Source organism: Chaetodon auriga, chromosome 5, assembly GCF_051107435.1.
Source record: "Chaetodon auriga isolate fChaAug3 chromosome 5, fChaAug3.hap1, whole genome shotgun sequence".
Taxonomy (NCBI): Eukaryota; Metazoa; Chordata; class Actinopteri; order Chaetodontiformes; family Chaetodontidae; genus Chaetodon; species Chaetodon auriga.
The window spans coordinates 3,634,545-3,657,775 of record NC_135078.1 but is presented as its reverse complement, the minus strand read 5'-3'; the positions used below and the strand labels follow the sequence as shown (position 1 = coordinate 3,657,775).

The 23,231-nt window shown below is 40.3% G+C and overlaps 1 protein-coding gene across 2 annotated transcripts in view; it reads right to left on the bottom strand.

The window, feature by feature from the left end:
- whrnb (whirlin b) overlaps window positions 1-23,231 on the bottom strand; it is a 91,435-nt gene that overhangs the window by 7,553 nt on the left and 60,651 nt on the right. Inside the window, exons 6-10 of one of the 2 annotated variants that reach the window (XM_076730969.1) lie at window positions 12,178-12,363; window positions 10,120-10,311; window positions 6,445-6,519; window positions 3,513-4,206; window positions 2,260-2,435 (exon numbers count right to left, since the gene is read on the bottom strand). In XM_076730969.1, the coding sequence (XP_076587084.1) occupies window positions 2,260-2,435; window positions 3,513-4,206; window positions 6,445-6,519; window positions 10,120-10,311; window positions 12,178-12,363 (1,323 nt within the window). The remainder of the gene's footprint in view (window positions 1-2,259; window positions 2,436-3,512; window positions 4,207-6,444; window positions 6,520-10,119; window positions 10,312-12,177; window positions 12,364-23,231) is intronic. The other variant, XM_076730970.1, reaches the window with a different exon arrangement.

Genomic DNA, 23,231 nt, shown 5'->3' with positions numbered 1-23,231 from the left:
ACCTCCCACTTGGGAGAAAAGAAAAAAGAAAATTCAATCAGCATGACAGTCCTACACTGTGCCCTTTGAAGGAACTCTGATTTGGTGAAGATGCTCAGATAGCAATACATGCAGGTAAGGTGACACAGTACTATACAGGTTTTTGAGTTGGTTGGTTTGGCAAGGTATAATGTGAACTCAATGTTTCCTCCTGGATTTATTTTAGAGAGTCATGGAGCTTGAAGACAGGCCAACACCGTACATATTCATCTTGTGGATGATACTGGCTTCAAATGGGCCAAAGCACACTTGCGAGGAGGAAATGTAATTGGAAACAGCAGCAATGTATATCCTGGACCAGAGGGGTGCTTCTATCAGTTTTTTGTTCACTGACTCAAATGCAAAATGACAATAAAGAAATAAAGCCTATTGATGCATATTCCTGCATTTCTGATTGATCTGTGACTTTACTGTAAGATAGCACAAGCCATGCAGTAAATAAGAAAAAAGAGAGAAAAAACCTAATACAAGGAAGAGTCATTGAAACTGCAGAGGGAAAGGTAGAGGCTGGGGAGGGCAGATTTAACAGTTTTTAATATAAAACCTACCAGCACTGTCTTGATGCATGTCAACTCTTCAGGAAAGCAGCAATTTTATCACATTTGCTTCCCAGATTGACATATCAGGATCAGTACTCCGTCATCTGTCTGCAGGTGTCTTGTATGCTACAGCATAAAATGATGCCACGCTGCCATGCAGTTAGTGTTTGAACTAAAAGGATGGAGTTTCACTGGAGTGTGGCAGAGAGAAGTGGCTGACACTTGCTGCCTCCCAAATCTATACCACATACTAATTATATACAGTATATACTACATACAAGTGTCATAATATACAATTTTAAGTTAGTATAAAAAAGATGTGCATAGTCCATGTCCATTGACTGTCACTGTGACAGCAGCTGACACAACTGGTGTGTGTATTTTCTCAGTTTCTTCATCTCAGGTTAAAGTGGAATACTTAATTTACATTTTAAAATGATAAAACTCTTCTCTCAATCAAGCAATCAAAACTCACCTGCCTACACAGTAGCACCAGGGTTTCAACCAGTATTCGTCATATCGTCTGTCTTGCTGCGTGGTAACGACCAGAGTTCAAGAAAAGCCCTAAGTGCCTTTGTCAGTATTTCCTCGTCTTGTCTGCTACCTGCCTTCCTGACTTGTGTTTCCCTGTATGTGCTCAGCCGTCTCATCCTCACCTGCTGTCGCCCATGCCCTGCCGGTCTGCTCTCACTGAAGAACTTGGTTAAGTCTGTCTGCTGTCACGAAGAATCTGGACCTGTCTCCGCTCGCCTTCAGTCACATTGGATTCTGCCTCGTCTCATACCCTGCCTCATATTCATTAAATGGTTAAGCTGTCATCTGCTTCCTGTCTCATCGGTCTGAGACCGGTGTTTTGGGTCCCTTGAACTCTGCTAAAAACATAACAGTACCATGCATCTCTTTTATAAACTGCCTGTGTTGAGTGTTGAGTTGAGTATCTTTTTATTTCTCATTGTCCCCCGTATGCTCCAATTGGAAGGAACAAGATTATCCTAAATGACTTCTAAACTGATTTGCACTGGAAGTATTTAAATTAAAAAAAAAAAAAGTTTTCTCAATGGGTTCAATTTATTTTACAAATTTCCACTTCATTTTTTCCTCCTGTAAGACCATAAAGGTTTTAGCTCTGTGGTTTGGTGGCTAACAAGACAATTTAGGTCTCTAGATTAAATCCACAGATCCTGATTTATGAAAATCTCTTATTACAATTCCATGACAAAAGAAATAGTTTATATTCTTGTCAAATTCTTCACATCTTGTCTTCTGTTAATCTAATTTCCCCACAACACAATCTTCTCCTCGTATGCAAATGAGTTGAGATGAGAGTATATTTCATTTTACTCTTGTTTTTTTTCTTCATCTGTTCATTTGATTGGTCTGCTGCCATACAGTCATGTGCTCAAATGCTACATCATTATGAGACAGCAAATAATCTGCTGCTGCGTAATTAATCACATTGTATCTGCAGTGCTTTTACTTGTCTCTGATAAGTTGTGCTGTAATGTGTGCTTGCTAACTTAATTCTGTAAAAGTAATGAAAGCAACTGAAGTAGTGATGCAGAGATCTGAAACCATAGTAAGCCACCTTGGGACAGGATAATCTGGATTAGTTAACTATGAGCAACATGGTGAATCTAATGACTTGTTGAAGTGGTTATGTTTGACAAAACAAAACCCTCACTTGTCTGGTGGCCCCTGGAGGAAGTGCATGAGCCCCTGGCTGTTCCAGATGGCCCTGCTGGTTCTTGCTGGGTCGAGGGCTGCCATCCTTACTGAGGCCTCCTGCCTCAGCTATATCCACACCGCTGTCCTCACTCAGAGTCTGGCCACTGTCTGACAGCTGGGACAGGGTGGCCCCTGGATGGGACAATATGAAATTAGTGCACAAAGAACCAACACATACTACACCAGGAGTATTGTCTGTTCTTGGATAGTGGCCTTTATTTACCCCAGTATAGAAAGAAACTTTATTCAAGACAGGCTTTTATCTAACATTTATTGTAAACAAACATTTTATCACATTTCAATATTATTTCATTACATTTTAGTATGACCTCTATCTCCATATTTACCTCTTGCCTGTCAGTATTGTACAATATACAAGTAGTTACACTACTGGATTTCTGGATTTCTTTGGTATTGTGTGTATTGATTTAAGTACTTGCATAATTACTTTACAAGATATTGCAATGTATTTATTGTGTATAGCTTCTTTATTGTCTATTCAATGTCTTATTTTATTTTTGCTTATTTCATTCAGAACTTCACCTGATCTCGTACCTTCAAGCCTGTCTCTGTGCAGTCTTATCATATTTTGTCTAATCTAAGCCCACACACTTTACTGTTCTCACTCACTCTAGACTACTGGTCTGATGTCTGTTTCAAACAAAATGTACAAGAGCAAATCGTTTTTGGAAAGTTGTCCACAGAATAATAGGCAACACATAATCCAACAAAGCATCTATCCTGATACTCTATAAATTACAGAGTTAGAGTGCACAGAGAATTCAGAGATCAATAACAACTAGCCTTCCTTGGGTTGATGTGTTTGAGTCAAAGTTCAGTTTAGTTCAAAGTTCAATTTTGTTGAACTTTGATCAAAGAAAATTGGCAGAAAATTTGTGTATTAAGCGCCACACTGGCTTGTGCAGCTGCTCTGTCTATTTGAAACAACTGGCTTACTCAACACAATGTCGCACTTGCGCTTTTGGTTTGAAAACTCTGTGGTCTGTTACCATGTAACCACCAATTCAAACTGTGGACCTGTGCTTCATGTCATCTCCAACACTTTCCCCATGTAAATACATTAAACGTCAAAGTGCCTCTCCATGTTTTCTGGGACTGAAGGGGGCTGTTATTATTTAATGCTTTGAGACTTTAAATATGGGTTGTTTTTTTGAGAGTTTACAGCAGCATAGCCACAGACTTGTGTACCTCTTTGCTGTGGTCTGGAATCTGCAGACAGCCGGTTCATGTCTGTTATGATGACTTTCTGGGCGAGAGCAGGTGAGCAGGGCCGGTCAGGACTACAGGGTGGAGCAGCAGGTGTGATGACTGAGGGGCAGGGGGAGGGGCATGGCGAGGGACGGGGTGATGGATGAGGGGATGGCATGGGAGATGCTGCTTTGGAAGAGGATGCAGACTTTGACAAGATGGCGGACTTCTCATAGGAGCTGGATCTGGAAGAGAGCTTGACAGACGCCTCTGGCTTAGCAGAGCTGGACGAGTCACGATGGTGCAGGAAGCCTGGGCAGGTGTGGTGTCCTGAACTGGGCCGGCTGTGGTGAGCAGAGTGGTGGTGGAAGTGATGAGCAAAGTGAGGGTGGTTGTGCTGTTCGGAGTCAGAGAGCTGGAGGGAACTCTGACAGCTGTGATGGAGTGCATTGAGGGAAGTGTGGTGGCCAGAGACTGGTGAGGGCTGGTGGATGGCGGGGAGGGATTTGAGCGACTTGTGGAGGCAGTCCTGGAGCAGCCGGGTGGGGCCAGTGAAGAGCAGATTGGAGCCAGGCTGCACCAGCCGTGCTGAAGGCTTCCAGTTAAGGTCCTTCTCCCTCGACAGCCTGCTCTGAGCCTGTAGAGGAGCAGCCCTGAAGGGTGGAGGAGATTCACCTGAAGCCTGCATTTCATCCTGCCAATGAAAAGAAGTATACATGAAACCCACTCTCTGAGCGCAATAGAGCAGTAAGAAAATGAAAAAAGCCATTGATTTATAATCCATAACAATTCAGCCCTAGATGATTTGGTGACACAGTGGTGACTGATTTCCTTTTCTCTGAGAATCAGAAAATCAATCCTGACCCTTTCAGTATTTACAGGAAGTTCAAAATGTTCAGTTTGTAGCTTGCTGATGGAGACAAAACTATGGAAAACTAATAGTAACACACATCAATACACACATCCATGAATTTGGACTTTGAGGCCTAAAGATGATGATGGTTAGTCTTTTTGTCCCCTTGGCTTCACAATGGTTCAGAGCACTTGTAATGGTTTTCAGGCCTGTGACCTCTTGTTGAGTGCTACTATGAAATTACATTTTCTGACTCTACAAACCAAATGTTTTGGAAATTAGAGATGAATATTCAAGGTAGCACCAGAGAATGAATTCTTTTTTGTGAATTTTTTTTTGTTAACCCCCCTTCCCCTTCTTATTCCCCTCCATATGCAGTGAGTAAAAATAAAAACACAGAAAAATAAGAGACAAACAAAATCATTTGTACATTGCAGGCAGGTAACAATATAAAGAAACTCTATATCCCTCCCAGCCTCCCACCATCCCTATGGCAACTCCCCATGGACCTCCCACCCAGGATTTCTCCCCCCAGTAAAAATAAGAACAGAAAAAAATCAAGGTTGGCCGCGCTGCACCCTCTCTTTAACTGCGCTGTGTGCCATCTCCCAGGCCCGCAGAGTTTTATGGCTGGCCCCATGTATACGTGCCACTAAACACTCCATCAAAACAATTTCAAGAAATGAGTTGGCACAATGCTGCCAATCCAAGGAATGCGGCGGTTGCCATCTGAGGGTCAACATCTTCTTGGCCGCAGTGAGGCCAGCCCATAGAATGCTCCTATGTTGCAGGGACAAGTTTAGAGAAAAATCGCCGTCAAGCAGAAGCAAGGCCGTGAAGACTGGGATCCTCACCCTAGAATGTCACTCAAAGTGAGAGACGCTTTCTTCCAGAATTTGATCATGCCCGGGCACTGCCAAAAAACATGCATGAATGTACCCTGGGTATTAAGTGGGCAAAGACCGCAATTTGAAGATGTGATGATCTTCATAGAATAACGCCTTCTGGGGGTGAGGTACAACCTATGAACATATTTATAGTGTATCAATTGATGGTTGGGGTTTTTGGATGTATCCTTAAGATTTTTCCACACTGTGTCCCAGCAAATCTCTCTTTCATTTAAGTCTACTGGTAAAGATTTAGGACAACCAGAAATAAATTTGTAAAGTTTAGAAACCAACCCCCGTGTGGGTCCAGAGAATGAATTCTAATCTTTCTGGTGACTGTCCCTGACCCTGAACTTTCTTCTAGCAAACTCATCACCTGTACACACACAAAAAAAATCTACCTCTGCATTCAGCATTAAGGATCGTAATGAGATTCACTAAGCACATTTATGCTCCCTAGAGAATGAACTCTGGGGAGCATACTCTGAAATTCTGGACACTCCATGAGCTTTCATCTATTGCCTCCCTCTGGCTAAAATGTTATGATTGCAATTAAATATCGAATGAATTTATGGTCAGATTGCCATGAAATGTGCTGAGGGGATAAACTCATGATTTTAATGACTTTATGGCTTTTCTAGGCTTCAGATTTTAGCCCCAGTGCTGTGTTTATAATCATGCTCTTTCTTGTTGTGGGATGTAATGAACATTATACACTGTTTATTCCAACTTTATGAGCAAGTTGGAATAAAATATTTTTGCCTCTTTTCATGAAATGATTGTGACAATGTGATTTATTCTTGACAGATAAAGTGTATATCTTCATAATGTACATAATGATTACATTACATAATGTAATCATTGCACCTGGTCAAAAGTGATGACTGATGCATTTAAATAGAAATAAACAGAGGATTGTGTGTGAAAACAAAATTATTCCAACTTTATGGGCAATAATTTCAATGGAACTCCTAATAAGGCTTTCACCTTTAAATCTTATATTGTTAATCTAATCTGTCCACTGGAACTATGGGAGCACTGTTGAGTAATGCATTATCTCCAGTTTTAGACCAAATCTGAAGCCTTAAGTATGGCGTGTTAAAGTTGGACAATCATGGAAACCCATTCACAGACCAAACAGTTATCTCTGCATATGCATCTTTTTATGGAAGATGAAGCAAATGACACATACCAGTGCCATGCTCTGTAAGGCATTAGTGTTCTCCTCTTGGTCCTTTTCTGTCCAACCACCAACCGTGCCATCAGTCTGAAAGGAACAGTATGAAGCATTGTAGTACTGCAGGGTGAACTCTGTAATAAAAAGTTTGTGTGGTTTCCTTTAACCTACTTAATGCAGATAGCAGATGGATGGGATTTGCCCCACAGGACAACATAATGAGTGCAAGAAAGTTTAGATAGTTAGAACAAAGTGTTTTTTTTTCTGTAACAGCTGAATCATTTGAGGCTGCAGGCTCTATAGTTTCATTACGACAGAGCAATGGTTTTCAAAGTGGGCTTCAGGGACCCCCAGGAGACCTTTAAGGGGGTCCAGATCAAGAATATCTTCATTTCATCAGTTTAGTTCAGTATAAATTTGCCCAAGACTATGTTATAAGAGTGTTGTATGAAAATGACTACTGTGATTCAGTAAAATAAACTGATCAGTTCAACCCATGAAAGATGGAAACACAGTTATTATTTATTTTTGCCCGCGAAACCTTTTCCTTTTCTTTTTAGCTTCTGTGTTTGAGACTGAATGAAATCACTGAATGAGCGACACATATACAGACTGCTGTCTGCCATGTTGCTTGTCACCTGTGAGTCTTGAGGCATGATTTCTTTGTTTTAGTCTTTTTCACAGAAGCCATTTTAACATGTCACAGGAGGACAAACACAGGTGTAAATAATAAAATGAATGATGGTTGAATTCTATTTAGCTGCGTCAGGTTCAGGCTGTCACACTGCCCTGGCTTACTGAATAAAACAGAGCTATTGTTAATGTTATTAGTAACACCTAAGCTTTTTCTACAACGACAAGTCAAAATGTCTGCTGGGAAATTGAATGTGAAGTTGACTCAGACTTATTTTCAATTAGGCAGATAATAAGCAATCCTAAACTTGCCAGTGAAATTAAAAAAAAAAAAAAATAGACATTCCAATTGGAATTATATCCTGATTGTGGCTCATTTGTTATGAAAGTGAAAAGGAAATATCCTTTTTCATTGTCATTTTTAGAATGGCAGAATTCTCTTTGGCCTCTTTTGACAACATCAAAAACACTGGCCAAGCTGAAACACGCCACTCAGAGGACCCCAGTGCACCATTCTGGTTTCTGGCAAGGGTGCAGTTTTTAAAAAAAAATCATTTAAACAATTACAACCCTGGATTATAAGATATTATCCAACAGGATTGTTTTTTTTCCTTATCTTCTATCTGTTTTTAAGCTTCAGTATAAAGCGCTCTAACTCATGCACATCTCCAAATACCCCCTCCCCCATCGCTTGGCACCGGAGTATGCCAAGAGATGGGCAATTACAGCTACTGGCTATTCTAAATGGCGATCTTACAGTTAACCTGTATAGAAATATCTATCTAATGAGACAATGGGGTGTCATAACATGCTGTTGCTACAGTGAATCTTACTGTTTCTTGCTGAGTAACTAAGTGACTGTCAATTAAATGCAATTAGCTTTTTATCGAGGGGTTGTTATTTCACAACCACAATAATGACTGTGCCAGCACAGGCAATTACACAGACACATGGTGTGCTGTGGCAGGCACTGCCACCAGCAAGCTTTTAATGGCGGCATCAAGCAGCTAACCACGACAAGAGAAATACACCAAAAACCAAAGAGTCTGGTCACCAGTTTAGGCACTGGACCAGAATCATGAAGCAGAGGAAAATAAGCCATGCTTTGTTGAAGCTAACACCAAACAGTGTTGACACATCACATTGATCTGTCGTGTCTTCTAGGGGCCAGATCGCTGGAGGAAGTGGATCAGAAGCAGACTGTCACCTGGCAGAATGAGGGCTCTGGGTTGATGCGGCCCACAGTGAAACATCAATACTACATAGTCGCTGGCCTGCCACAAAGATGAGCTGCTCTATGTCAAAGAGTGATGCTTGGAAGCCGATACTGAAGGAAAGGGAAAATGATATGTGTCTCTGAAGACAGATAAAATAATGCAGCGCAAAATAAGAGCAAGGTTGACAGAGTGAGAATAGAACAGAGCCGCTGTGCCCTCGTCTACACACGTATCATTCCACAAAATGAACAGATAAATCTCAATATTTGCTCAGAAATTTTTGATATACTGTCATTAAGTATCAATATGTTTTACACATATGAGCACTCTACATGGATTTACCCACACTAAGCCTGTTTACACTTTTGGCTGACCAGAGTCACTATCCTCTGACCATTCCAGTGCTTATCAGACAAATGACAGTCAGATGACTGATAATTGTAAGCTTAACTTTAAAAGTCTATGGAAACATCAGAGTTATCCCAGTGGTAAAGTAGCAGAGTGCTTGCAGAGAGAGCACTGATCACACCAGGGATGACACTGAGACAGGTTACTACATGCCCAGATGACCTGGCCAGTCTTACCCATCTTGTCTGAATGCATTTTCAAGAGGGAATTATTTTGATACCTTGACGAAATAGCAGAAATCAAAACAATTCATTTTTGCCTGAAAAAACGTTAGTGGTGACACTGTAACAGCTGTATGATTAAAATTAGAATATATGACTGGTAAATGCAAAGTAGCTGCTGAGATACTTGCCTACTCCATACTCACAAGTCAGGTCCCAAAGTACATTAATAAAATGGTGGGACATGAAAACTTTGTGGTATATTTTTAGATTTTTGTGCAGACAGGGAGTACATTCTCCATTTTTCAGGTGTATGTCAACCATACAAGGTGTAGATTATATGCCAGTCTTATGAAAACTGCAGGCATGTTATAGGTATGACTGTCGACTAGATTTGATGTGTGATTGACAACCCAATATATGTGATTTTTGAGTATGAAGGCTGAAGGGTCGGTTGGAAACTAATAATAGAGAATTCTCCAAAACGGATCAAGAGGTGTTACCCTGGAGAGACCCCACAATGGTGGGAGTTAACCAGGTGATATGAGGCGATACTTTCTGATTCAGTTTCAGTGCTGTGTTCATGAACCAGCCTCGACTTTGCGGTATTTCATTGAAGCCTAAGAATTGCCTGTCTTTGCGCCTTACGTCATTTGTGAGCTTTTCTTTGAAGAAGATTCACTGAAGATTCCCATCTGAAGAGATTTTACCACAACACCTTCCAGGCAGGAAGGCCTTGGTCTAAATGTGGACTTTGAATTGGGCCTTGATGATGTTTCATAAGTCCGCAAGAACACAAAATCTGACCTTATTTTTTGAACAGCTTTGTTGGGCTGCAATTGTATATTCAATGAGGTCTATTTCAGATGGACAACAGACGTCTTTTATCCAGTCACATCAGTCCACAATCAAGAGATGCAGTCTATTTGGATAATTGCTAATGAAATTAACACGCAGCACTTTGTGCCAGCCAGTTGGCATAACTTGAAAATTAAATTAGGTGTGTAGTAAATAATTTTAAATCAATATTAGATGATTTGGTAAGCTGCCATGTAATGAGAAGGTGGTTGTTAGTAAAAAAAAAATAGCCTTTTACAAAGTTGAAAATCCAGCATAGGAGTTGCCCTGTCAGTTCTTATCTTGCTCTGTTACCTCTAATGTATGTGATATGCACTTTTGAATCAGGTCACATTAAAGTGGCAAAGTGGAACAAGTCAAGAAAATATTTCAATGCATGTCACACTTTCAGGTAAAATGGATAACAGATCTACCGTAGAAGGGACGGTGTGTCCTGCATTATGGATCACAGGGGCTGCATGGTTGCAGTGGGCCTGTGGATGCATCACTCCCAGGCCTCCACGCCAGGCCTGATGAGCCTCCCTCTCGCGGTGCAACACCAGCCTGTCATACAACTCCAGATCCTGGGGAGCTACCAGACTCCTCACCTCAGACAACATGGACAACTGGAGAGAAGGAGAAGAGACAAAACTGGGATAAGAACATGCATGAGAGAAAAAGCAGAACGTTGTAGGCTGTTATTAAGTTACTATGTGTAGGAATTGTATTATTTTTATGTGATTACAGCATCTTTCAAACTTTTTAAATCCTACACACTGTTACTTTGGATATAGAATGCTCATGAGATGTAATTAGCAAAGAGCAAGGTCATGTTGGGTTTTAATATAAATAAAACAACTGAAATTATATACATAGAAAAAGAGAAAATCTGATTTTTGGTCATTTGAAGTTTTTTTTATTATTATTTGTTCAATGGAACTGCTGATACTACATGCAATTTCCAATAAAGGGCAGTTGCATTGAAAAATAATTACAACACTGAGAATTTTCACCTGTTCTATAAAATCCAGCTTTTAAAGGTGAACAGGACACCACATAACTGGTCTACACAAAGACACAATGGATCCTAATTTCCATTTCAAAATGGCCCCATATAATACAGTAAATTACTTTCCTGATGATTTTGTTGTTTTTGTATTGCGTTGAACTTATAATAGCCTCCGGGAACAGTTAAATACATCCTTGAAATTGTAGTTAAGTGTACCTTTGTTCTAAAATTTTAAGTTCTTAACTGGAGTTCCAGGTATTCACACAGAAAAGTTAAGGTACCATCTGGTTCTAAACTGATTTGATTTCACAGTTCCTTAATGTAGCCACATGTCTTGTTGCCAGTCTCTTTGGGAATTAGTGTTGGGGAGGGAAATGTTGTTATGACTGGAACATTTTCATGTCAATGTACCTGCTCATTGGTAGGAGAAAGTATAAAAATATGAGAACAGAATATTACGACTCATTCCCTTTTTAAAGAATTATGTAGGGTGTGCATAAAAACATCCCAGGTGTTATCTGTCATGTCTTCCTCCTGTCTTCAACTGCTACACCCAGGAAGTGGAAAAGGATTTCTAGATGACTCCGGGATCAAGAAAGGGTCTAAAATATTTTTTTAAATTACGGTTAGAATCTTGAAAAAAGAAATGGTCCAAATGTCTTTGAATGTGCTATCATGCAAATAGAAATGCTGAAAATGATGCTTACTCACTGACTTCATAATCACCAGGTAGCTTCATTATTGACTAATGATGTTCAGTTGTCAGGGTCAGAATTCATGTAAATGTATTATTTATCATTCCATACACATAGTTGGACTTTGTTGTTTCTTTCATTTTCAACTGTTTTTCACAATGGTGGGCATCAGTATGCCTGCAAGTGTTTCTTAACACAACTGCCTCACAAACAGAAGGATGGATGACCTTGCATGCCTCTTATGATGCCTGTTAGCTTGATTAAAAGGTTTTCACTGGAAGATTTTTAAGATCTAGTATGGATATAAGGAGCTCTTAAGGTGCTTTGTTTTGGGCTCATATCGGGTCATTTAATGGCTGTATAAGAATACTGACTTTTTATTGATCTGATGCTTTCTTCTCTTTCTCTGTTATATGAAATTTTACAAGAAAATACAGCAAAATCAATCAGATACATAATAGAACTGATTAGAGGGTTTATAGAGGGTGCTTTATTAAAAAGTGCTAGCAAACTCTTTTTGTACAAAATTCCCTAGCCAAGTTCCAAACATCTTACAGGCTGTTCACATCTCTGGATAGGTGAGAAAGAGAAAAAAGAAATTTGGTCTGAATATCAAGTTTTATATCGACATTTTCACGTACATTCAAGCTTTTTATTTTTATGAGCTATGTTATGAACATTTTCTCACAAGCTCCAAGAGATCCAATTACAAGTGGTCACTCAAGATGCAAGTGGAGATGCACTCTACTGCGTGTGAACAGGGCCACAGAGACCAGCTGTACAGTCACCTTTGCATGTGTGTTGAAGAGCTCAAACAGAGCCATGGCCAATGGCTCCACTCCTATGTGACCCTCCTGGTACTCCTGCAGGTAGTAAGCCATGGTCTGCCTCTCTGGCTCTGTCAACAGCATGTAGGCCTGCTGCTCCAGAGACACCTGGGCACCTGGTGGGCCCACACTTCTGTATCCTGCCGGCTGGATGGACATATTGGTTGATGCATGAGGAAAGATAAATGGTAAAAAGAAGAGAGAAGAATTAGGGTTAGAGACAGAGAGGATAAGAAAAGTTATCTAACTCTACAAGCCCAGTAGCAAGCAAACAGAAAGTCTTCAGTTGTGTGCAGACCTTCCATCCTCCCTTCCCATCCTGTACACACAGGGCAATGGCTGAGCTTATCTCACTCAGGGAAAAGGCGCCACTTCAAAGCTGCAGGGCGAGTCAGTCAGAATATGTTTGCCTTTAAGACTCAATCATTTTTATCTTCATAAGCAGCTCGACTTGGAAACAGCTCTTCTCACGGTTGGTAGATTGAGTGAGTTTCAGCGAGGTCCCGTGGTTTTACTCCGACTGTGAAAACCTTTGTATGGAATAAAGAGAATAAATAGGAACCTGCAAGCAGGGAAAAGCTGCTGGGAAAGATTTTTCTCTCCCGCAAAGTTATAGCTGTGAATGGGGAAAAACAAATAAATAGTTCATTAGATGGTGGAAATGGAACATTAAAAAGCCTCTGCATGATACTCTTCAATGTTGAGACTTACACAGCTCCATGATGATGATGCTCAAGGAAAACACAACATAATAAATGAGACTGCAAAAGGCCATTGATGAGAAAGCAATATGTATAACTGAAAGCTGGGACGCTTAGAGGTAGCATGAGAGAGAGAGAGAGAGAGAGAGAGAGAGAGAGCAAGGACAGAAACAGATGAAGACAATGCAGGGATGAAGAGCAGTTCTTAATGTAATTTGTTGGAAGTCTGTAGATTGAATTAGACCTTGACCTCCGTCTGTCAAGTTACAGGCTTTAATTGATGTGTACTGACATGATACAGAAGGAAATTAATCACTTCAAAGCTCAGGGTTAGAGGGAATAAAGACTTTGACGATCCACTCTGAGCTATGAAGCTCTAGTGAAAGTTCAGTCAGGAAGATGATTCCTTTGCACGCTTAGGCCTGTAGCTTATCTCTCATCCTCCTGCACTCACTCCTCTCACACATGCTCACTCATCATTTCTTTGCTGTCCATGTCTGGGGCTGTTAATTGAGATATCAGCTGTTCTCATCAGCTGGTCACATCTGTCCAATAGCAGAGTGTCACACCTTCACCGTTAGCCTATAATCTTGTTGTCTTTCTTAAATCTGATTCTCTCTCTGCCTCCATCCTTTCATGCTGCTGTTATGTGCACCCCTCCACCTCCACATCACTGCCAAGTCTTTGCAGATCTTCAGCTTCATCATTCATCATCAGTCAAGAGGGTCATTAGCCACCACCACCACCAGTGGGGGGGCACGCATGCTCAGGGCGATGCCCCTCGATTACATGATCTCCCTGTGGAGTCTAAGTACCAAAGACTTTCTGACAAGACTTAATCATCACACATCATCTGTCATAATAAACAATTATCTTTCCTTCATTCACTTGTCTCTCCTGATTGAAATGCTTGTGTCGTACTGGGGGCTCGTACCTGTGGTTAAATTGAATCAAGTTAAGTCAGCTGAATGAAATGTGATTCCTCAAGACAACAACAAGGCAGTGTACCCAAATTCTTTTTTGAAGGCCATTGCATCACCATCTATTGCAAAAATGCATGGGTGTAAAAAGCATGTAGTCTGTGTTTAAACATGAAGGGGCTTCTCTGCAGATCAAAAAACAAATTGCAGTTGTAGTCAAAGTAGCAAGGAGGAGGTAGAAGATAATCTGAGAAAATTCCACAATCTGCAGTCCAGATTGCCTGTCTTCATTCTGTTTGATGTCCTATTAGTGACTTTCATGTGAGTAATAATCAACTGTATCAAGTTAGCCTAACTGATGTTACAATCAAAACTTCCCAGGGTCAATATTAATCAACAGACAGAGGGACAGACACAGACTAATGGCTGAAAGTCACTAATAGAAACAATAAGTTGCTCATGATTGTTGCCATTAAAATAATGGTAGGAACATGTAAAACTTCTGTAACAAATGTCAGAGTGAAACAGAATATCCAGGCAAAGAGTCATTGCCAGAGGGAACAAATCTTTCAGAGGTTTGATTGGTTTGCAAAACGATCAGACTGTAAATCTCTAGGGAATGCAGAGTGATGCAGAGAGAGAGAACTGTTGGCCTCCACCCACACCTCCCTCACCTGTGGAGGATGGAGAAATTGATGCCTTAGACTTTAACCACATGCTTTACAAATGTAAACTAAATGGTTCCCAACTGATTTCCAAACAACAACCTCTGAGCCATGGTATTGACATGCAGTGGTGGAGTGGTATTCAGAGTCTTTACTTATGCTCGAGGGCCTTGGCCTCTTATTTTCAGTGTACAAGTCCACCCATCCAGGAATCTGGCCCTCCCAGGAGAAACCAGCATTATTATTGTTATTATCAAACACATATATATGTTACCACTAAACTAGCAACTGCAGCAGGGAGAAGTGCAGCCACCAGCATGCCATCTCTCCCACCACCTCCTCTCCCCTCTCCTACACCACCTCTCCTGCATCTGTTCACAGCCTTTCTTCCAGTCCTTGCTTGCTGAGTAGTGTTTTCCTTGTTGACAATTTAGGGTTCATGCATCATTTAATGTTTACAGTAAAAGGCTGTGAGAACTATTTTGCCCTTTGAAATGTGTAAGCATATCACAGCCCCAGAAAGCTAATTTATTTCCACTTGCTTATGAGAAGGACCTGACCAAGAAATGCAAGACTAAGTGGAAAGACTGTTAAGTAAGGAGATTCTATTCATCTGGGAGATGCAGACTGCGGCTTTATTAGGCCCCACCTGAGCCATCAAAGTGTAGTAAGTAGGCCATAATAATATTAGTTGTATCTTTTTTGCGTAAGTTGTTTCCGAGTCCAAGTTGTTGTTGACGACTGGAGCAACCTAAGAGGGTTGATTAAAAATATTAAAACTACGCTGTAGTTTTATTTTGTTTGTAGACATCCTGGATTGAAAATGTTTCTAATAAAAGTATGTAAGTACAAAGAGGAAAAGGTTCTAAAATGATTTGATTTCACATTATAAGTAAAAGTACTTGATGCAGAAAAATGTCCCCTATAACTAAACCCTTACACAGTATATTATATCATTGCATTATTACTGATGCATTGATGTCATGGAGTCAGACCTGGCAGAGAAGCTCACCAGCGAGCGTCTGGTGGCTGGGCCTTGACTCACAGGGCTCAGCTGGTCACAGCCTGAAAGAACTACACGGAGACTGGCAAAGGTGGGGACGCGGGTGGGTGGTCCGCTGGCATTACAGACTGGTTCTTGAGATGTTCTAGAGAGGATACAGGTTCTTTACAAGCTGGGAAGACACGGTATGATTTTGTTAATCTTGTACCTTGAACCTGTTAACTCACACTACATGTACTATTTTTGTCTGGTCAGACCATACAACTTCTATTTTTACACTGTTGACTGTTTTTTGTGCAGGGCGGCTGTGGCTCAGGAGGTGGAGCGGACGTCCACCGATCAGAAGGCTGGTGGTTTGATCCCTGGCCGTGGCAGTTCACATGCCAAAGTATCCTTGTGCAAGATACTGAACCCCACATTCATATGAGTACGTCGCTTTGAATAAAAGCATCTGCCAAATGACTAATTGTAATTGGTTTTTTTTTTTTCAGTTTGAACAGTTGTGAGAAGGCTGTTTACACTTTGCATAAATATGGAACCCAACGACTGGCCTCACATTGTACAATAGTACATATTGGACAGCATCTTTGTACAATTGTAATAGAGTGGAGAAGGGAAAGAGAAGAATATGTTACAGAATAAACAATGATCTCTCTGTTTTGTTTCTCAGTCGAGATTACAACATGACCATCTGATCCCAGCACTGTGCAGGAGAACAGATCTAATTAGCACTGCTATGTTAACAGCGGTCAATGTTTGTCAGACTGCCATGGAAGAAAGCATATCTTTCCAACTCTAGCAGTCCTTAATGATGTATGATTTATTGTTAAAACTTGTCAGATATTTGCTAAAATGCAGGTGCAAGGTCACCACAAGCAACAGATGTTCACCCACACAATGCATTACAATCCAACTTGCAGCACAGACAGGAAGTTAAAAAGGACAAGTAAGAGCACTTTTCGTTACTAAAACTCATAAAGCACTTCCTGTGTTGGCATGGAACTTAATGTAATTGTGATGTGCAGAATTGTCCAATATAAGATATTCCTTTATTAGTCCCACAGTGGGGAAATATGGGTGTAATCATGGCCCCATGATTAAGCATTTGAGCTAATGACTGATGCTGTTGTTTTTCTTGGGATCAGTCTTGCTGAATTTGAGTTTAAACAGCATATTCCAAGGCAAGATTGCTTGACATTCAGAGGTGTTGTGACTGTTGTGTTTTCAGCACTTTTCCTTTCATTGTTCTAATCATATAAACCCTGGATCATCTGAAGGAGGTGAAAGAGGACCAATAAAATGTTAATGCACTGCACCTGCAGTCCGCATAAAGCAGAAGCAATAGATATATATCCAAATAAAAATTCACAGAGAAAATAAAGGCAAAACAACTAGAAGGCAGGCAGAAGGATAATAAATTACTCCTGAGAGCAGGGGTTGAGACATAGAGAGGCCCCATGAGGCAATTCATAAATACAAAAAAAGCAGCTCAGAAATCCCCCCAAATTCTCCAGACAGCAATTCCTTCTTTCAGTGATAAAAGAAAACAACATAAAATAGTAGACTAACACATCCTTCCGAGTGGTCCCTGAGTGCAACATGTACTTAGCAGGTTAATGTCATCTCACTGCATCATGGCGACTGTCAGGAAAACAAATGCAGATACAGTGTCAAGCCTACCGAGAGAAATGGGCAAATGATTTTTTGTTGAAGTAAAAAAGCCAGTGTGCCAACGTTAATTTATGGGAACGCGCTTGCAGTGATGAAAAACATCTCCATTGTCATTACAGCTCTGAAACATGCTTAACCAGATCAGCTGTATGACCAAACGTGCTTCAGCATAGTTTGGGTGCCAAACAAGTCACATTCTGACATAACAGTGTTATGCAGGCAAGTTTTGTGGTGAGCAAGCTAATAGTTTAGAAGCTGAAAGCTCATATAGAAGGAGAATTTATGAGGGAGTTGCTTTTTGTAGCTGCTGCTAGCACTGATAAAACTGATAAACCAGCTGCAAGTATCATCATCATCATCATCACTACCATATTACATCAGACACCTCGCCAAAGAGAAGCAGTTCTAGCATTTGCATTAGAGGTCAGCGTGATGTATGTGTTCACCAAATTAATATGGTCCTTGATAAGGAAAAGGTTCCCCACCTCTGCCCTAGAGAGCTGACCACATAAAAAACTGTTTTGTTGTGAGGGAAAGAAAAATCTTATGAAATTTCCATGACGTCTGGGTTAAATTAATCTAAAAAACATCCTTGACACCATGTGGATACAAAATAAATCAACAACAGCAACAGGTCTTACAAAACAGATAATCAAAGAAATACAGTGTTTAACTTTCACTTTCACAATTAAAGGCAGCAAACAACAGCAGAGCATGACTTCTGCCTTTATTTTGGGGCAGTAAAGGGTTTGCAGTTTAAATAGCCATAGAGTATAAAGCACATCAAACTACATCTGCGCCCAAAGTCCCCCCATCTGCATTTTCAGCAGATGCTGGCAGATGAGCCTCCAGATTGGGTCACTGAAAATATTGCATCTCATGAGAATCCAGCCAGAAAAGCCTTTATGTGAACAAACTAGACTCGTTCCCAAAACTGGAATGTTGTTGAAAGCACTGATGCTTCGGAGGTTTAGTTTTTGTTTTTTAACTGAAATGTTTTTAACTGAACACTTCTTACATTACATTTTGCAGTCATGCAAATCTTGGAAATCTAAACTGTGATTTTCCTGTTGTCAGCTGCAGTATTACATAATTTTCTTCAGGTTTAAGAAATGAAAATGTCTGAAAAGACATAAACCTTTTATCACAATATTTTAAGAGCAACTGTTGTTGCTGCAACTTTGTGTTTTTGTATTTTTTCTTCTTTTATACCAGCAATGTAAATAATACAAAAGGCTGTGTATTTTTATTTCAGACTAGGCAGTCACACACAACATGGTACAACAGACAATGAAGATGTCAGCTTGAAGGTATGTTACTGACATTTCAAAAGTAGTTTGACAATATAGTCTTATTAGGTAGATGTACTTGATAGAATTTCCTTAGAGCAAACTGGGCGCAGACTAGTAAACATATGATTCTTTGGTTAAATGAAAAAAAAATGGCTCACAATGTGTATAAAATCTGTGCAGCCCCAAAAGTCATCTTATTACCAAATTAATAATCAGTAGGAAACTACAATCCAAGGCCAGTTTTTCTGCCACTCATTTGTTTTGCCAAATGCATTTTGGTTGCCAGGAGTGGATACTGCAGGAAAACAAATGACATACACTGACAGCAAGGCTCATTTATCAATAGGTCAAAGCAGGCAACTGCCCCAGGGCTGCAGCCCCCAGGTGTTCAGAAAAAAAGTGCCCCCTTGGATGCCTCAGGGTAGAAAAACCATGAGTGCCCTCTAAGGAAGCTCCATGAGCAAGAAAACATGGTGAGGAAAATGTGATACAGTGCAATACAGGCTGTCCTACTCAACAAAGGTAGTCAGTATTTAATAGTTATACTTTAAATCATTAATGGTAATTTGGAGACAATGGTCAGGGGGTAAGGGCAGGGTGGGGCCATTCTTGGGCCATTCTAACATCATCTAGGCGATGGTTGAGAGTTACTGGAGGGTGTCCTCAGCATGAACATTTTGTGTTGTCAGTAAACAGTTTGCAGCTACATGGGGCAGCAGTAGCTCAGTCTGTATGGACTTGGCTAGGGGACCGGAGTTCATGGTACCAGTTCACAACCTCTAACCACTCAGGGTGCTCTGCTATGTGGCAGACCCATTGTTCTGACATCTCTCTACATAAATTGCATGTGTACCTGTTTGTGTGTAAAAATGACTAATAGAGTGAAAAAATTAATTTCCCAGAGGGACATATTAAATAATTTGTATTATAAATGTTTCCTTTTTAATTTGATTTATTGATTAATCATATGAACATATTATTTAGGAAATAGGTTGGTGTGTGTATTGTAAGTGTATGTGCATAGGTCTGTGTGTGTGTGTGTGTGTGTGTGTGAGAGAGAGAGAGAGCAAGAGAGAGAGAGACAGAGAGAGAGAGAGAGACTGTGTAACTTAAAGTCTCTCAGATGTCCTCTAAATTATGACGTGTCAGCAGTCATGTGCTTACCAATCACATCCGCAGAGCTGGGCCCTAATTAATTTACAGCACGCTGCCTTTACTAACAAGCTGCTTTTAGATAACTACCCTCATTCAAGTCACTATGATAAAAGCGCTGAATGCTACATGTCTTGTCCCTCAGCTCCCACTCGGCTTTCAGAGCAGCATCCTTTACACACTGCTCGTAATTCATTAATGGTTACCCAGTGGCTGTTTAAATGCTTGTTGGACATGCATTAAATCAACATGGCCACCCATCCGATCTTAAATTACAAAACTCATTAGGCCTCGACTGCTTGGGGCTTAGAAATTGGAACTGTTTCTGAAGAATAGCTGCTTAATTATAGCAGAGCCTTAATACAGACTGTGTTGGTGCACATATTAGCATGTAGCTCAGCTGTTTACAATGTCAATGTAGATCATTTTACAAAGGAAACAATGGGAGGGAGGTGCGGAAGTGAGCAACACAGGACATAATAAATAGTCTTGATCATTACCATAACTGTTACATGAGAGTGTTTTATATTGACTGACGTGGTGTCAAAATTATGTAACAATTATGTAACTGTGTAAAACACAAAGGGTTAAAAATCCACAGTAATAGGGGCAGTATTTTCTTCCCAGGAAGGCAAAGACATGACCCGCCCTTCTCTGCCTCTGATTGACGTACTCTGATATTCTTACCCTAACCTTAACCAGTCTCACTCCTCATGCTTAAATCCAACCGACCCAACCAACAAAGAGGTAAGTGAAGTACGGCAGTAAGTGCTAGATGTGCACCAAAAGCAGGTTAAACAGCATACACTAATCAGACACTGACAAGGTCACACACTGGGGGGAAAGGACCTCCTGCTGAACGCGAAAAGAAGAGTAAAGACGCAATCTAATTTTGTTAAGCATGAACAGTAGCAGCATATACTTTATAAGTTCTATATAAGTTTGTAGAGGTGAGCAAGAGAGGCCCTGCTCACTGAATCCTGTCCAGAGAAAGAGTGGAACTCCTGAACTGCTGAGTCACAGTAGAAATAAATGAATGGCATGCTGTGAACAGATAATGCTAAGTCAGTTAGTCAATGTGACAAGACCTGGAGGTAACAAAATATGCATTACGTGATGAGCAATGCAGTTAGTTGAGTTTAGCACAAACCAAAAGCTTTGAAAAAGCTTCAAAATGTTTCTTTGTTTCTGGTTAAGCTACTTAAGTGTTTTACGCTGAAGCAAAATCTTAAGTATGCTTTCTTGAATTTTCATTTCATTGGTGTGGTGAATTTTTCAGTATCTCTTAGAGCTCAAGGCACTGCAACTTAAGAAAACACGTCTTCAAACATTTTCATCAATTTGACAACACAAGTGCATTTAGAAAACACAAATGAGCAATAGTACAAACGTATTCATCATCCATATTTGACTTGTGCAACTCAGTGTTCTTTTTTATGCAACAGTATTTCTCAAGTGCAATTCAACATATGGCAGATTACTAATAAAAATGGAAATAGTCTTTTTTATAATCTGGACATAATGAACATATATATAGCTGTTTTTTTTTTTAATTTTTCATACTGTATCCTTTTTATCATTGATCCTCCTATGCCAATGTTTTTGCCTGCATTTAATACTTTGCTGGCTGTAACAACAATCCAAAAAGTTTTATCTTATCTTAAATCCACAAAATGGCAAGAGGTGTTTCCAGACAGGTCATACTAAAGTCATGTCCATTTATCATCCATTCAGTCAATGATTTCATTCAAGCAGGTACTTGGGTGAGTTCCATAAGATGTTTGGTACCATACAGAGCGCAGTCTTAAATGACAAAATCTTCTTTGCTGTCCTCCTAATCCTTCGCTTCAGCTTCCTGCAAGGCAGATGATGAAGATGCACCCCCGAGTCCCTGGTTGAACCTCCAATGAGCTGTTCCCATCCACAGGTCAACAGCTGGCTTTGGGTCAAATGTCTCTGTTTTTATCTTGGACAGACGAGATCTGTACTTGGTCATTCATTTTGTTGAGACGTTTGAATCCCCTGTTCAAAGACTGTCAGAGGCAATTCAACCACCTTGTTGATGTTGGAGTAATGAAGTCATACACAGACAATGCTGCCAAGCCTTCCTGCTTGCTTTCAGTGTATCTATTCTCTCACAGAGGAGTTCTGTCACATTGCAAGGTGGGCTCATATTTCTGAAGAATAGTGCACATCATTGTGTTGCCAAAACGCTGCAGGGAGCAGGGCTTGCATTTCCTGAGGCCAAGTTGAAGGATATAAAACTAAAAGATGATCACATGACTTGAGGGAGTTGTATCTGATTTCAAACTCAGTGTCAAGCATGTTGGCAAGAACACACTGAAAATGCTCTCTGCAGATATGCGGCAGGTCACAGTTATTACTCGTAGCAAGTTGCATTTGAGTGGCTGGCAAAAGTGTTTCATGCTTCAATGTAGACCATCTGATATTGTGAAACTTTGAGAGTTTCAAAAAGGAGATTCCATTCTCTTCACATTACTTCCTCAGCAGTATTTTTTGCAAAACAATCTCATGCATGCTCTGTATGCAAAGATGCGTTTTGAAATGACTGACTGTGGCCAAGGTCGCCTTAATGCACAGGCTTACCTGGGCTGAAGCCCAGGGGCCCATGGACTTTAGGGGCCTATCATTTTTGGGACAAAATTAGCATAAAAAGTCGGTAAATTCGGCGGACGGGACAGGGCCTACAAAACTTCTCAGCCCAGGGGCCTAACAGTAGGTTAAGGCTGTGACTGTGGCACATGTGTACCTACATACCAGCTATGTGCATCCCTGTATATATTGTAACACTGGGTATAAGTTCGTAGGCACTTGTCTTGCACTCCAAAAATACAGTTTTTCCACAAGATATTAGGACTTCAAACATAACTTTAATTTTTGGGCCTTGGTGATTTTGAGAATGATTGTTTTGTTGATGTCATGGTTTGAAGATTAAAATAAGTACTTGATTTCTTGATTGACAGGTGGCTCAGCCTGTCATAGTTCCCCGTGGTGGTTGCTGCATGCTTGCCTTATTTTAGCTCTATCAATTAGACTAGATGAGAAAATGCTTTTCCCTGCCTCAGCAAGTCAGTGTGTGGATGAACTTCACCTTGAATGATTCCTGTGGAAGTGTAGGGTGTAAAACACTGACTGGGCTCAGCAGCCGCCAGAGTTTAAATTGCTGAATGTTAAGCAGGTTGTAAAAAAAGGATCATTCCCTGCATGAATCAAGGCTAGAAAAGATGTCGATGACAGGTGCACTCAGGAGACAAGGCAAGATCACAGAGTCTGGTCCCGTCTTCCAGATTCTCAGCAAAAGATAATAAATTAAAAAAATAATAAAGATTATAGCAAATAAAACAATATTATCATCGTAATAAAAAGCATTTTTCCTTTTTATATGTATGTCCCACATGGCTATCACAACTGTGTTGTTAAGAATACTCCACCAATTTAGCAAGTCTCAAATAGTCAGACACTCAATGGACAAGTTTCTAAAACAGAAACAAAACTGAAACAGCTGATTTGCAGATGCCATCTTTATTTCACACATTCTTCTTCCTTCTTCCATAACTTGACACCTACATATTATTACTATGCAACTCAAT